Source organism: Xenopus laevis, chromosome 6L (assembly GCF_017654675.1).
Source record: "Xenopus laevis strain J_2021 chromosome 6L, Xenopus_laevis_v10.1, whole genome shotgun sequence".
Lineage (NCBI taxonomy): Eukaryota > Metazoa > Chordata > Amphibia > Anura > Pipidae > Xenopus > Xenopus laevis.
This window is the reverse complement of record NC_054381.1, coordinates 142,020,075-142,037,043: the sequence shown is the minus strand read 5'-3', so window position 1 is coordinate 142,037,043 and position 16,969 is coordinate 142,020,075. Positions and strand designations below refer to the sequence as shown.

Sequence of the window (16,969 nt, the reverse complement as noted above, 5' to 3'; positions counted from 1 at the left end):
AAGTACAGAGGGGGGCCCATAAGGTATAGGGGCCCCGTAAGACCCTAATTCATATACAATTTCTTTAATTATTGGTAAAACAGGTCTACCTCTAGACATTTTGGTGGCCAGCAGATTTTTGCCCCAGAATTGTCTGAAATTGAGGAAAGACACTGAAAAATGTATGAATGCTTAAGGGGGTACAGAGCCCAAAATCCGGTAACTCCCGACTTCTACATAAGTCAGTCCCATTGCCTGTTGGGTATTGTAGCCTTACTTTAAACTTGGCAGTCGGGAAATTGTTAAACAAAAACGACATTACCCAACATGCATTGGGAAACGCAAGCTTGGCACATTAGGGCAAGAAAAAACTTTGGCTGGTTTCAAAAGTTCAAACCAGCCAAAGGTCCAAAAAGTAGCCCAAATCCGTACCTTGGCTAGTTTGTACTTTCAAAACCCGCCTGTGCTTTAAAGGAGAAGGAAAGTGGTCTTGCACTTGTAGGTGCCAAATGTTAGGCCCCCAAGTGATTGTATTTACTTGCCCGAAACCCCGGGCCGATGCTCCTATCAGCAGAAAACTGCACCGGCCCCGGGTTATACCAGTGAGCACCACGGAACGATGCTCTTCCTTCTTCTTATTTCTTCACCCCGCTGAGCATACGCAGTAGAGCGAAAAGCTGAACTTTAACTAAAAAGTCGGCTATTTCGTTCTACTGCGCATGCGTCTGCTACAAGAAATTTGAAGAAAGAAGAAGATGGAAGCAGATGCTATGTGGTGATCACTGGTATAACCCCGGGCCGGTGCAGTTTTCTGCTGATAGGAGCACCGACCTGGGGTTTCAGGTAAGTAAATACAATCACTTGGGGGTGTCTAACATTTGGCACCCCCAAGTGCAAGATGATTTTCCTTCTCCTTTAAATTAGAAGCCCAATTTGGTTGGAAAACAGCCAACCCTGACGAGCACCTATATGTAGCGCTGCCACCATTTCTAGATAAAAATAACGGCCTTCCTATATATTTATATATATATATAATTTTTTTTTCCCCCTATTAATAACATTGGGATCAATTAAATACCAGCCAGGTGGCAACCCTATCTACAGGGCTGCCATCAGGGGGGAGAGTTGTAGGGGGCCCCCGAGGGTAAGGGGGGCCCCGCCACGCCAAACTTACTTGATTAGCCGGGCTCCCCATCTTTGTGAGAGCTGCTGACTTCGGGAAGGCATGGATGTTTAAGGGGCCCTGGCCACCAATTTTCTTGTAATGTGGGGGGGGGGGCCAGGCCACCAATTTTGGTCACCAATTTTTTTTCTCATGTGGGGTGCTAGTCACCAATATTTTTTAATGGGGGGGCCCTGGCCACAAATGTTTGTTTATGGGGGGCCCTGACCACCAATATCTTTTTATTTTTTATTAACATGTGGGAACCCTAGCCACCAATATTTTTTTTTACTGTGTGGTGGGGGGGCGGACCTGTGGGGTGAGGAGGGCAGACCTGTAGGTGGGGCTTGTGGTGGGCGCAGCCCAGGAAATGTTGTCGAATAAGGCCCCTTCGATTTCTGATGGCGGTCCTGCCTATCTATATGTTAAATATAAAAAATATTCCCTCAGTCTGTGGCCGGATATTTGCTACTAAATCCACTGTCAGAGCTGGGGATGTGGGGGGAGGGGTAGTAACTGTCACTTGTGCAACAGCCACATGAGCAGGACAGTCTGTGTATAGATGCACCAGTGCACAGGCCTAGCCAATAATCACTTTCACATCATGTTTATGTCTCATTCCCAGAGTTTAGACGGGCTCTACATTGACTTTGCTGCAGGGCCCTATAACATCTAATGCGTCAGCTTTGTATATATCAGCTGTTGTTGCACCTCCAGCTAACCTTCAAATGGACATCATATACAAATTATACAAAGACCTTCATTCATAGCCGCTGAGCCGGAGCTTTATAGTTTGAGGGCACATGAGAACAAATGTCCATACACAGACAATGTAACAAGCCCAGAGCACTGCTACGTACAGTCTATAGGCCTCAGTGTGATTGGAACAGAGAGGGGCTGATATCTTCCCTCCGTCTCGATGCCACATCTAAATATGGCGAACGGTACCTAATTACTTATAGAAGCATGAGCAGAGCACGACCGTCACGTTTCCCCCCCACCGCGATTGGACTTTACCATGAAGGCGTTCCAAGACGTCCACGTGACACAGAGAAGCTACGCCCCCTAAAGAAAGGCACTGTCTGGCGGCGCCGCCTATTTTGCCGCATCACTACCTCTGAGCCCCGCCTCCATCCCTGACTCTATATAAGGAAGCAGCTCTCAGCCGGCCCTGGCTGGCTTGATCCTGTCTGGTTTCCTCTACGGCTCCCTCGAATGCATACGGCGCGCATTCCACCGGCGCTTTATCTTTATCGGACCAAAGCAGGTTTTTAAAACGCGTTACCGATAAGGAGAGATCGCGCACGTTACCGCTCCAGCCTCTCCAGAGCTTATGGCCAGAGAAGCCTCCCACATTTCTGCCTTGGGTCCCCACACCACTCTTTAAAAATTCCGCCAAAAAAGAGAAGACGATTCCCCAATTCCTTTGGGCCATTGCCTCACGTAAGTACCCGGGATACGATACATAAAACATGGCGACTCTGTATAAATGACACGGGGAGGCACCTCAGGATGGAAAAGCAAGTGACTGAGGCAACCCCCGTAGGCCTTCCCAGCAGCGGCCGATTCACTAGAACGGGATTGTAGTTCTGTAGGCCTAGAACTCGGCCTCGGGCTTGTGTTACAGCCCGAGCTGGTTAGTCAGGATGTCACGTGATGTGTCGGGCTGGCAATGGTTAAACATGCTGTGCTGTCATGACAGCGCGGGAGATTTAAACATTTGAATGGTGGCCGAGTAGGGTCAGGAAAGTCGCGCTTTTCAGTTTCGCTCCTACGTAGCAACCAATCAGCTATTAGCAACTAGTTGCAGCTAGATTTATAGGCCTATGATTGACAGCACTGCAGTGTCATGACACTTAAAGGATAAAGAAACCCCTAACCCGCATAGACCCCCAGCCTAACTGCCACCCTGGGCAAATGCCCCTAACTTTTTACTTACCCCTTGCTACAGATTCAGGGATCGCAGTTTATGGCAGCCATCTTCTGGGTCTATGTGTCTTCTTCCGGCACTTAAACGGCAATTTCCGTCCATTTCGTGCGCATGCACAGTAGTCGCACACCGGGAAATTGCTCCAACTGCGCATTCACCGGTCTCATTGTCAGATTACTGAAGACCCGGAAGATGAATGCCGAGAACTCAGATCCCTGAATCTGCACAGAGGGGTAAGTAAAAAGTTAGGGGCATTTGCCCAGAGTAGAAGCTAGGCTGGCGTCAGGGTTGGACTGGGGGGCCCGGGGCCCACCTGGACCGCTATCCAGGGCCCCCTCCGGCCTCCTGCCTCCTGCCCCCCCCTACTGCGATGCGCCACTTGTCTTGCTTTCTCAAACACCATGCGTGAACTGCACTGCTCGGTGCACATGCGCAAACTGCTGCGTGGAGCCGAAGATTTTTTTTGTATAATCTGGAGAGGGGGGTCTGGCCTGGTGGGGGCCCATGAGGTTCGGGCCCCACGGAGGTTTTTTTAATAAGGGGTTTGTTTCTCCTTTAGTAAAGACCAGTGGCACTTTAGCTGGCGTTCTGTTTCCTGCTACTGAAATGGTTTAGGCCTTGGGTGTTTTGATTGCAACTGACCTCCAGAGAGAGCTTCAGCTGTCAAAAATGCCCCAGGCAGTTCTTGTAATGAATGGAAGTGGCAATGTCAGAAGCAAGAGGACTTCCTAACACTGGTCCTTACTTTTTGCACTGAGGTCTCCTTCATCCTACTCCATGTGTCGGACTGGATATTTTTTTTCATTGAAATGACAAGTGTACAGGGGTGTTTTGACTGCAGCCATTTTCCACTGGACCACAGAATATCCTAAATCACTGATTAACATCCAGTGGCTCGTGAACAGCATGTTGCTCTCCAACCCCTTGGCTATTAATCCCAGTGGCCTCAAAGCAGGTGCTGCTTTTAAAGGAGCGTTCGACCAAAAAAAACCCCTACCCTACATAGACCCCCTCCCTCCTCCCCCCAGCCTAGCCGCTACCCCTGGCAAAGGCCTCTATAAGTAGCCCTTATGCGGACTTTCATCCTGCAGGAGGTTTTGTTTGGCAGTACACTTTTTTTAAGCAGATATAGCTTGCCTTTAAGTCAGGAATTTTAAAGCAGAATTCTACTGTAAAGTTAAAAAAAAACCCAACCCCCATAGACCCCCTTCCTGACAGCCTAGCTGCTCCCTGGGGAAATGCCCTAACTCTTACCCCTCAGTGCAGATTCTGTCCAGCGGAGTAAACGGCAGCCATGTTCTTCTCTTCTGTAATCTTCGGGCCCCAAGTACTTTAATGGAGCATGCACAGTTGTAGCAATTTTCTGTTTCGTGACAACTGCGCATGCGCCTAAAGTCACAGAAATTGCTGAACGCCGATCTTATTCAGAAGTTTACCGAAGAGCCGTTAGATGGCTGTCGTTAACTCCGCTGGGAGTTCTGCACTACAATCTGCACTGGGTGGTAAGTAAAGAGTTAGGACATTTGCCCGGGTTAGCAGCTAGGCTGTCAGGGAGGGGGTTCTATGGGGGGTATGGTTTTTTTACTTTATGGTTGGATTCTGCTTTAAAATTCCTGACTTAAAGGCATAGCTGCATAAAAAACACATGTACAGCCAAACAAAACCTCCTGCAGGATTGTAGTCTGTATAAGGGCTATAGATAGTCAATCACAGCCTTTATTTGACACCCACAGGAACCTTTTGCATGCTTATGGTTACATTTGAATGTGGCTCACGGGTAAAAAAATAAAAGTTTGGGGACCCCTGCCTGAAGTCATTCGCCTTAGCAACCATAGCCCTGTTTGGAATGGTTGGCTCCCATTGGTTTATAAAGGGCCATAAGCAAGTTTACTAAGTGTACTTGACGGGCCTTTTAAATCTGTTGTTTGCATTAGTTGTTTAATTTTGTAAACTTGATTAGGTCAGCTCCGTTTTCACCTTTTCATTGAAGAAAAACTTTGAACATGCATGACATGGATGCTGGGCTAATAAATTCCAAAATGACCGCAACAGTTTTACCTGTATTGAGTAGCATTGGGTATGTACTGAAACAGTGATGTCCAACTTATTGTCAGTAGAAGGCAAATTATTTCTCATACATTATGTTCAAGAGTTTTTCAAAAACTTTCTAATAGTATTTGTCCTCAAGGTATTTTCACTTCGCACCCATGTTTTGTAGGGCCACATTATAATGGATATGGTAGTGTTGGTTGGATTTACCCTTTTCTGTTGACATCTTAACCTTCTGAAATCATTCGCATATTTTCCGGTTTATATGTGACTGGTCGGCATAATTTCGCTTTACCTTATGCGGGAACCTGCCAATGTTCTGTTGGCTAAATGTGCTGTTCTACAAGAGTTGGAGGTTGTTGCAGGTTGGACACGTTTGGGTTTCATTTTTAAATGCAGTGATCACATTCTTATTCCTAGTGACTGGCATTCTCCATTCTACATAATTCATGGATGAAATCTGAACCTTGATTGAGAATATTGATTGTATTAGAGTCTTCATGTGTTTTCATTCCAACAGGGGCACTGTCATGTCTAGTAGTTTTATTCTTATGCAGTTAGTTGTTGGGTTTGTACAGGTATGGGATCCATTATCCGGAAACCATTTATCCAAAAAGCTCTTAATTATGGAAAGGCTGTCTCCCATTATAATCATATAATCTGGATTTTTAAAAATTTCCTTTTTCTCTGTAATAATAAAACAGTAGCTTGTACTCGATCCCAACTAAGATATAATTAATCCTTATTGGAAGCAAAACCAGCCTATTGGGTTTATTTAATGTTTACATGATTTTCTAGTAGACTTTAGGTATGAAGATCAACATTACAGAAGAATCGGTTATACGGACAACCCAAAGTCCCAAGTATTCTGGATAACAGGTCCCATACCTCTATTAGCCATTTGCTTGAATGGGTGATAGGTTAGTGGTCATGCCAGTCGCACTAAATCTAAGTACTCTGCTGCTCTTGTTGGATTTTTTAGCCAAATTTGGATTACAGTGTATGTAAGTGTCGGCATAGCAACATGGTTCCCAGTAGTGCTGTGTAATGGATGGAACATCTGCAACATCAAATGGGGCCCTGCTTTTCTTTCAATGGCAAACACTCATGCCATCTGCATATTTGCCCTTGTCAGGGTTATTAGTAATGTGTTGTCGTCATTTTAGCAATTAAAACGGATCCCCTTGTATCTGTCTGATCCTCTAGGTGACGTGCCCTGAATTCACCAAGTCTGCTGTTGCATTCAGGTCACCTGTAGGATCAGACAGGAGTTCTACAAGGTTTTCTCCATTCTAAAACTGTTTAAATGCTTTACAAGAGTAAACACGTGGAAGGAGCTACTGTATAAATATGGACACATGTTAAGCAGATTTGCCCAAAACATATAGTGATCTATCAAATAATCTCAAGGTGGCCCTGCATGGACTGATAAGAGCTGCTGATCTGGCCTCACCAAACAGTTGCCTTCCTATTGTCCTCCTGAGGTTACTGTAGCACCCAAAAGCAAACAGATCTTATTGTATGCGTAAGTTCATACTGGAAGTAGGCCAGTCAATGGACATTACCATTAGAGAACTTTTGTATCCAAAATGTGAAATGGTTTTTTGGGAAGGTTTGAAAGTCTCATTTTGATAATAGCCCACATTAGTGCTCTCTCTCTCTCCTAATTCTAAGCAACTTTCCAATATGCTTTCCAGGTGCTAAGTTATTCGAAAACCCATTTGCCATTGAAAACAGCATTTGTTTACACTCCTGGTTGTTACCTTTTAAGAGATCTCGATCGGCAGGTTAAAAAATCCAGTCGCATCTCGGCCGCATCTGTGCGTCTATGCAGTCCCCTGATCCATCCTCCCGTATTGGATCAGTCCGATATCTCCTACTTCAATGTGGCATATTGGGGAAGAGATCTACTCGACATCGCCAAACAAGCGGATCTCTACATCTATGGTCACCTTTAGACATCAGGGCAGAGAATAGAAAGGGACACACTGCTTTCAATAGCAATACATATACATATGACTTGAGAACCATAGAAAATGTGTAATGAATGTATATTGCAAAGTTGCTTAGAATTGTTTTCTATATTAGGCAAACAGTTATTTTTGGGGGTGACATTCCTTTTAAAGCTCTGTTGGCAGAGAAAAAAAATCTTAATTTGGTGAGGTACTTTAGGGAATTAAAATAGTCTGGAGCTAGTGGTCTCTCATACTCTTTAAGGGACAATGGGTTATTTGTCCTTCAGGCCTCACAGGATGAGCTACCCAAAACATGGCCTGTCCTGGTGCCTGCTCCCTCTCTTACTGCTCCTATTCTTGTTGCTGGTGTTGGTGGTAACATGGGAGGGGTGAAGGTTACTTTCCGGTCTGGGCTAGCCTAATCTAGTTTTTTCTTTCTTCTGTCATTGAATGAACAATGCACACTGCTCCTGTAGGGCTTCCCACGGTCAGATTAGGGATTTAGAATGCTCGGTCTTCTCCTCCGCACATTATGGACTGAGCCGGCCACTAACTGGCACTTTCTGTGCAACTGGGCTACCATAATTGTACATCGTAAATGTCCCAGGTAACAAGTCTTCCATAAATCTGCCAGTTGACTGTTCTAATTGCTCTATTAGAGAGGTAGCACCAGCCGTTGCTTTATGCAATCCTAGTCCTATGGGGGAGGTACAGCTTTTCTCATGTAGATTTAAATTAGTTTAAATGAAAGAACAGTTTAACCCAAGTAAACGTTGGATAGACTGAAAGTTCATTGGGCATCCAGCTAGCAATATGACTCTTGTGCTATTTCCAGTGATGTGAATGTTCCCTTTCAAGTGGCTCTGTCTGCATTATGTCAGACAAGGATATTTAGGTGAAGGCAAGATACTTGGCTTAAAGAGGTTGTTCACCTTTAAATTAACTTTTAATATGATAGAGAGTGATATTCTCATTTCATTTTTTATTATTTGTGGTTTTTGTGTTATTTAGCTTTTTTATTCAGCAGCTCTCCAGTTTACAATTTCCACAATGTGGTTGCTAGGGTCCAAATTATCCTAGCAACCATGCATTGAAGTTGACTTTGAATAAGAGACTGGAATATGATCAGGAGAGGCCTGAATAGAAAGATGAGTAATAAAAAGTAGCAATAACAATAGATGTGTAGCCTAAGGCTAGGGGCACACGGCGCGATTTCGCCGCGATTCTGCGCTGGGCGAGTTGTCGCTGCGTTTTTTAAGCCGAAATAGCTTTGCTAACTTTGGCGCTGGCGTCAATGCAAATTGCGGCGAAATCGCTGCGCTAATTCACACGCAGCGATTCTTTTTCTACTGTCGCCCGGAAACGCCCAGCGAGGCAACTTCGGACGACAATAGAAAACGAATCGCCGCGTGTGAATTAGCGCAGCGATTTCGCCGCGATTTGCATTGACGCCAGCGCCAAAGTTAGCAAAGCTATTTCGGCTTAAAAAACGCAGCGACAACTCGCTTAGCGCAGAATCGCGGCGAAATCGCGCCGTGTGCCCCTACCCTTACAGAGCATTTATAGATGGGTCAGTGACTCCCATTTGAAAGCTGGAAATAGTAAGAAGGAAAAAAGCAAAAAACTGTAAATAAATAAATAATGAAGGCCAATTGAAAAGTTGTTTAGAATTGACCATTCTATAACATACTAAAAGTTAACTTAAATGTTAACCACCCCTTTAATTAAATTGAGTTGTATGCAAGTTGTTTAAATGGGTTGTTCACCTTCCAAACACTTTTCAGATTTTTCCAGAGTTTCATGAGAAAAAAAAGACCTATTTTAATTGCTTAAATTTCGTTAGTTTTGACTTCTTCGAAAATTGGAAGTTTTCGCCCTGATAACCTTTTCCCTGACAGGCTGAGGTGAAATGATGGGGAGGGGGTTCGGGGAAGGCTCGAATTGTACTTTATTCATTGTTAAGGGCAAGGGAGCAAATTCTGTATGTTCTTGTTTGTTGGGGTGGTCGAAAGAATGTGTGCAGACCACCCCCTACCTTGTTGTCCTGCCCTACTTCAGAGGGCATTGGCATGTTTCATTGTGATATTTTGTAATGTTTGTTTGGTGCAAATAAAGGCATTTATAAAAAAAATTGGAGGTTTTAAAGGAATCCTGTCATCGGAAAACATGTTGTTTTTTTCAAAAGCCATCAGTTAATAGTGCTACTCCAGCAGAATTCTGCACTGAAATCCATTTCTCAAAAGAGCAAACAGATTTATTTATATTCAATTTTGAAATCTGACATGGGGCTAGACATTTTGTAAATTTCCCAGCTGCCCCTGTTCTTGTAACTTGTGCTTGCACTTTAGGAGAGAAATGCTTTCTGGCAGGCTGCTGTTTTTCCTTCTCAATGTAACTGAATGTGAGAAGGAAACATGGGTTTTCACTATTGAGTGTTGTTCTTAGATCTACCAGGCAGCTGTTATCTTGTGTTAGGGAGCTGTTATCTGGTTACCTTCCCATTGTTTGGCTGCTGGGGGGGGGGGGGCGTAATATCAGTCCCAACTTGCAGTACAGCAGTAAAGAGTGATTGAAGTTTATCAGAGCACAAGTCACATGACTTGGGGCAGCTGGGAAATTGACAAAATGTCTAGCCCCTTGTCAGATTTCAAAATTGAATATAAAAAAATCTGTTTGCTCTTTTGAGAAATGGATTTCAGTGCAGAATTAATTCTGCTGGAGCAGCACTATTAACTGATTTATTGTAAAAAAAACTTTTCCCCATGACAGTACCTTTAAGTTAAATGTTCCTGCGTGTGGTGTGTTCGGCAGCTCAGTAATTCAGGTGCAGATTCTGAACTGTTGTACAACATTTAGTTGATACATTTCTCAGCAGTATCTCTGCAATATTAGTAACTATTGTATCAATTCTAACATCTGAAACGGATGTTGCTCAGCAGAGTCAAATATAAGAAATGTATCCCCAAACCTAATGTATGTATCAGTTTAGAGAGTCTGACCCCCCAGAGATGAACAGGTGAAAAACTTACAATATTACAAAAAGTCACAATTAAAAAAAAAAAAGGGATTAAAAAAAGTTATTTCTGGTTAACTATCGGAAAACAGCTGTTGTAAGGTGAACAACCCCTTTAATAACAGATCCTAATTTATGTGCTGGTTACGCTCTCTTGTGCACCTGTGTAAAGTATAGAGATGAAGGTGAATGTTGTGTATATCTAAGTTCAGGAGCCTAGTGCAGTGTGAATCTTTTTAAAGCCAATGTATTCTGAATAGCTTGTCACCTGAAACAAGTTCTGTCTCCCGACCATTTTCCAACTCAGCAGGCAGCTCTTCACTTTATTCACCATTCAGACTGTTGTCAATGAATTTATTAATGGGTGTTTTTTGTCTTCATTATTTATTTTTTATTATAGTTTTTCAATTATTTGCCTTCTGAATCTTTCCAGCTTTCAAATGGGGGTCACTGACCCCAACTAATAACAAATGCACAGTAAGGCTACAAACTTATTGTTATTGCTACTTTTTATTACTCATTTTACTATTCGGCTCCTCTCCTGTTCATATTCCAGTCTCTTATTCAAATCAATGTATGGTTGCTAGAGATGTTCTGAGACAATTTGCCGTTGCTTTTTATTTGTGGTTTTTGAGTTAGTTAGCTTTTTAGTCAGCAGCTCTCCAGTTTGCCATTTCAGAGTTCTTGTTGCTAGGGTCCAAATTTACATCATACTAAAAGGTAACTTAAAGGTGAACAACCCCTTTAAGCATTTTGCCACCCAATTAGCTTAATCACACAACAATGCCCTGAGTTGATGCTTGCAATTGTGATTATGACAATATAGCAGCTAACTATTTTAAACTTATTGAAACTATTTTCAAACTTCGGATAACACATTGAATGCTTTATTATGCATATAGTGTTATACAGGTGTGGGATTCATTATCCAGACTAGATCTAAGATTATTCAGTTTTGCTTAAAGGGATACTGTCATGGGAAAAACATTTCAAAATGAATCAGTTAATAGTGCTTTTCCAGCAGAATTCTGCACTGAAATCCATTTCTCAAAAGAGCAAACAGATTTTTTTATATTCAATTTTGAAATCTGATATGGGGCTAGACATATTGTCAATTTCCCAGCTGCCCCAAGTCATGGGACTTGTGCTCTGATTAACTTCAATTACTCTTTACTGCTGTTCTACAAGTTGGAGTGATATCACCCCACTCCCTTCCCCCCCCCCCAGCAGCCAAACAAAAGAACAATGGGAAGGTAACCAGATAGCAGCTCCCTAACACAAGATAATAGCTGCCTGGTAGATCTAAGAACAACACTCAATAGTAAAAACCCATGTCCCACTGAGACACATTCAGTTACATTGAGAAGGAAAAACAGCAGCCTGCCAGAAAGCATTTCTCTCCTAAAGTGCAGGCACAAGTCACATGACCAGGGGCAGCTGGGAAATTGACAATATGTCTAGCCCCATGTCAGATTTCAAAATTGAATATAAAAAAATCTGTTTGCTCTTTTGAGAAATGGCACTATTAACTGATGTATTTTGAAAAAAAAACATGTTTTCCCATGACAGGATCCATTTAAAGGCATGGTAGTACAAATTAGTACGATACAAAAAAAAAAAAAAAAACCACTTTGCAAGCTGAGTGAAAAACCTGTATTTAAAATAACCATGGTGCAACTGGCCCTCTTAAACTATGTACCCAGCTTTACTTGGCTCTCTTGGTGCAACCAGCTAGATTAAGCTCTGCAAGTATATATAGGATCTTCAACTAAAAGCCAGAATGATTATAAGATTTCCTTTTTATATGACCATGTCACCACTTGTGCTTGATATTTAGAATCTCTTTAAATGGGAACTATTGCGAAAATGAAAATTTAATACATGCTTCATTATACTAAAATTAGACTTTTTCTAAATATAATCAATTAGAAATTCTTACCCGTTTCTGAAGTAATCCCTTTTCTCTTCTCACGCTTTTAAAATCACCTGAAATCTTGTTTCCCTACAAGCAGGGTTTATGCCAAAGTCCATCATTTGGAGTTTTATTTTAGTGAGCTCTAACACATCTACTAGGGAAGGGAGCCCCTCTAAAAAGATATATTGAATGGAACTGTCAATGAATATCTGACACACAACTCCTGCATGAAGACAGAATGAAGAGGAATATACTGAGAGGGGAGAAAAAATGAACTTTATCATTTAAAAATTCTGTACAATTTCTGAAATAATCATATTTCCAAAGTTATTTCAGTATGATGACGCTTACATTAAATTTTTATTTTTGAGAGTTCCCCTTTAAAGTCCTTCAGATTCCCATACTCGCATGGTGAGATTTGTTCAGGTACATTTTTAAAATATAAATATCACGTGTTTCCAAATGTGTTCTCTACCTGCAATGTAAACATTTATGCCCACAGTCCTTCGTTAAAGCGGTTGATCACCTTTATATTAACGTTTAGTATGATGTAGAGAGTGATATTCTGAGACAATCTGTAATTGGTTTTCATTTTTTATTTGTGGGTTTTGTTATTTAGCCTTTTATTCTGCTGCTGCAATTTCAGCCATCTGGTTGCTAGAGTCCAAATTACCCTAGTAAACATACTGATATGAATAAGACTGAAATATGAATAGGAGACAGTCTGAATAAAAAGATGACTGATAAAAAGTTGCAATATAAATACATTTGTAGCCTTACAGAGCATTTGTTTTTAGATGGGGTCAGTGACCCCCATTTGAAAGCTGGAAGCGGTCAGAGGAAAAAGGCAAATAAACTATAAAAAGAAAAAATGAAGGCCAATTGAAAAGTTGCTTTGAATAAGTCATTTTATAACTTAGAGTGAACCACCCCTTTAATTTATGTTCAGGAAATGTCAGTAACCTTCTATACGTAATGCCTTTATTCCTTAACAAACTATTGCAACAATGTTACATTTTTTTTCCCTTTAAATTTTAGGGCGGATTTTCTGTAAAAGCATACAACTATCCAGAGGGACTAGGAAAGGCGCTCTATAGAGAGCAATTCAACTTCAACGCAGAGCCGCCTTGGCAGCCTAGCTGATGATAGGAGGTTCCATCTCCTAACTTGTCCATGTAAGTAACAGCCCTTTGTTGAAATGATTTTTACCAGGCTTCTGTCAAACTATTAAACTAACCCCATTTCAGTGTATATGTTCTTATAGGCTGTGCAGCTTCCACAACTCTGGATTGCTCTTAACCATAACTTTAAGAAAGTAAAATGCATTTATTGCTACATCTTAGCACAAACTCCACACTGCAATGTTCCCAGTTGATAAAAGGCTAATGTTGTGGACTGTGCAAAGGTGTACCTATAAAGGGTAATTTAATTTCTTAAAGGAATAGTAACATCAAAAAGTGAAAGTGTTTTAATATAATGAAAATAAAATGTACCTATGCCCTGCACTGGTACATCTGGTGTGTTTGCTTCAGAAAGACTACTATAGTTCATATAAACTAGCTGCTGTGTAGCCATGGGGGCAGCCATTCAGGCTGAAAAAGCAGAAAAAGGTTACATAGTAGATAACAGATACTCTATGTAGTATACAATGGGATTCTCTGGTACCAGCTCAAGGTGATATGATCTTCTGGTAAGTACTTGGCAAAATTTTAGCACTTGGTTGGGCCATTTGGTCCCTTTGATTTTGAGAAGTCTATTTGGAAGCAAGGGCCGACGTCTTTACTAAACAGTGTGCAATGCTGTGACTAAAGGTCACCATGGCAGGGAGATGTTGGGTTAATCGGATTGTTTGGCCCTAGGGCCAAACAATCAGATTATAACTATGGTAATAGGCGCCGACGCGTTGTAGGACCGCATCAAATAGCTGATGCAGTCCTCATAGCAGAATAATTCAAACCGGTCCAATATCGATCAGGGAGACCCGTTGGAAGCCCCCATACACGGGCAGATAAACTGCCAATTTGGTCTAAAGGACTGATATTCTCATCTTTAATCTGCCCGTGTATGGCCACCGTTACCCCATAGTGCTCCACCTTTGTATGAGAAATATCCTGCGTTACAACAGTTGTAAAAAATGAATGGTATTGGATTTATTTACAAATTATATGAATCTACTTTACACAATAAGTTGTGGGGTACTTAGCATTAAGTAGCTGTTTAATGGTTACCTGAGGTATTTACATAAATGCTTTTTACTGCCATGTCTTATACCTTTTTTTTTTAAACTGAATACACATTCCCAGGTTTGTATTTAAACAAAACTTTCTGGCCATGCATAACAAGTGAGTGTGCCAGGTTCACGAGATTGTCTGTCCTCACTTTGTTTGTTTGCCTGAAAGGGGAAGTCAAGCCACAGCTCTATTTAATATAGTACCCCACTGCGTGATATTCATATGATGTGTTAACTCGAATGCTCTGGGCCTGGAGTTTTCTGGATAAAGGAGTCTTTCTGTAACTTGGATCTCCATACCTTGTCTATTAAATATCTTATCTGGGGCATAAAGATCCAAATTACAGAAAGATCCGTTATCCGGAAAGCCCCAGGTCCTGCATAATGGATAACAGGTCCTGTACCTGGACAAGGTGTTTTATAAGAGATAGTAAAAAAAATGTTTGTAAGAATTGGAATAATTTGCTTAAAATTGAGGCTATGGCAGATGGATTTCCTGTAATTCGGAAATTTCTGGATAACTGATCTATAACAGTGCAATACAGAAGCATTTGTAAACAAGCCGCTGAACAGTGTTATTAGTGCTTGATTGACTTTATTGTTATAAAGTATTGTCTTGCTGTGTATATTTTGCAATGTGGCACTTTATTCTTTGGGGACAAATCTATCAGCTGTTTACATGTTTGTAGAATGCTTCAAAATATATTATATTATATTTAATAATATAAAGTAAGTATTTTTTTTTTTCTTCCAGTTTGTTGCATATTTTTAAGGATCCAAAAAAATATTGACCCCTTATTTGGTGTTTATTGGTTTATGATTGTTGGATTTGCGGAATACGGCTGAGATGAAAGGATTTATTGAAGACACAAATTACTCCATTGGCCTATTGGATGACTCGGCAACTCCTAGAGATGTTGTTGATAATTATATTTATGAGCACACCCTGGTAAGTAGCTCTTACATTTACATGTTTTCTGCCATGTGGGTTTATCTTTGAACATGCAAAATGGTGCCCCTTTTCATTTATCATATTTGTTCTGCTTTATGTTTGTGTGACTGTTCAACTAAAGGGTGCAAATCATGGTATGGGCAGAACTTTTCTACTACTGTGTAGTTCTAAATGTATTCTAAAGTGTATAAATATAACTCGCCTAATATTTAAAAGGCACCTAATTTAACCCACCTCTAGTGTCCCTGTCACCCCATCCCTCGTCATGCACATATTCAGCAAGATAGGAAATATGCTTTAGGGGGTGATATAAAAGAAATTGATACACATCTGTAATAAACGGGTGAACCTTTATTAATAATGATAATTGTATCAATTAATATTAATACAAATATACAGGATCAATAATTAAACCTTTTTATAAACTGCTTGTGAGCAATAACTTACACACACACACAAGTGAAGTTAGAATTTAAACATTTACTTAGCTAAGTATGATGGCAATTTAAAAGAAAAGCTGCATCAAATCAGCACAATCGGGGAGCCCCACAACCTTTGGTTCATCACCCTCAGGTTCCCGATAATCAAGCGATGATCCAAATCCCGGCACCCACTCATGGCTATGAGACGAAGCTCCTGACCCAAGGCAAAGGCTGTGCTTTTATGCCCAAATGTCTTGTTAAACCCCCCACACTGTTTACCCTACAAGGCCACTGGACTCCCCTTATTCTCAATAGGTTTTCTCTAATGTGTTGTGCAAACTGTTGTCATAAACACAAATTTCTAACTAATCAAAGGCCTTATTTGTTACTCAAATAAGTTGTCTGGATAGATTAATGTCTATCTGCTGTAACAAAGACATTGTACATTGACCATTGGACAAAAATCTGCTGCTTTTACCTAAACCAAGGATTTCATTCATATATCAAAGCAGATGTATATATTGTAAATCATTATCAATCAGTTATATAAAACCGCTATGCTACATTCTACCCCTTGATTTACAAAATATACTGATTTGACAATAATAGCCAACATTGTACAAATAGGTAACTCATCTAATACAATCTCATACACTGATGCATGCACTGAAACAATCAATGTGCTGAAGTTAGTGACTGTAATTCTGATTGAAGGACACTACATTTTACAAAGATAAAACAAATCTCATCTACATCCCAAGTCATAGAATACTTCTGGAGTGATTCCTGTTCAGTGAGAAAATCTATGCCCACTTGTAGATACATATCCTGGGGAAACATATACAGGTTTCCCTCTTGCTCTGCTTTTTTCCATTACAGGCTATTAGCTGCTCAAACAATTAGGCCACGGGTAGGTTATAGTGCAGCCTTTACAGCTACTGCCATGCATTTTCTAGCAAACCCCCCTTCATAGAGACCAATGGCAGCTTGGCTCATTTCAGCAGAGTTTTAGTCCCAATACACAGTCTGCCACTGCTTTTCCAAAACATCCATCAGTAGTAGACAGATTACAACCCATAAGGGCACAAACCACCCAGAGCATTCAAATCCATTGGGATTATACTAGCAAGTCTAAACTGTGACTTCTTATAAATGACTGTCTTTAACCAGAATTGTATATCATTTGCTGTACATTCCAGTATTATGCATTTAAATCATATAGTTATCTCTCTTCCAGCCATCCCCCTGATGATAAACCAATGTCCATTGAAGTTTCATCCACGTTAAAGGAACAGTAACATCAAAAATGTTTACAAAAAATTTGTTAGAATTAGGGATGCAACGAATCCAGGTTTTTGAATT

General features: G+C 41.0%; 1 protein-coding gene across 1 annotated transcript in view; it reads left to right on the top strand.

Annotated features, from left to right (window-relative positions):
* Positions 1-2,353: 2,353 nt before the first annotated feature.
* azin1.L (antizyme inhibitor 1 L homeolog) overlaps positions 2,354-16,969 on the top strand; it is a 30,512-nt gene continuing 15,896 nt past the window's right edge. Inside the window, 3 exon segments of the mRNA NM_001094115.1 lie at positions 2,354-2,584; positions 13,042-13,178; positions 14,988-15,182. Coding sequence (NP_001087584.1) covers positions 15,081-15,182 — 102 coding nt within the window. The 5' untranslated portion in view covers positions 2,354-2,584; positions 13,042-13,178; positions 14,988-15,080.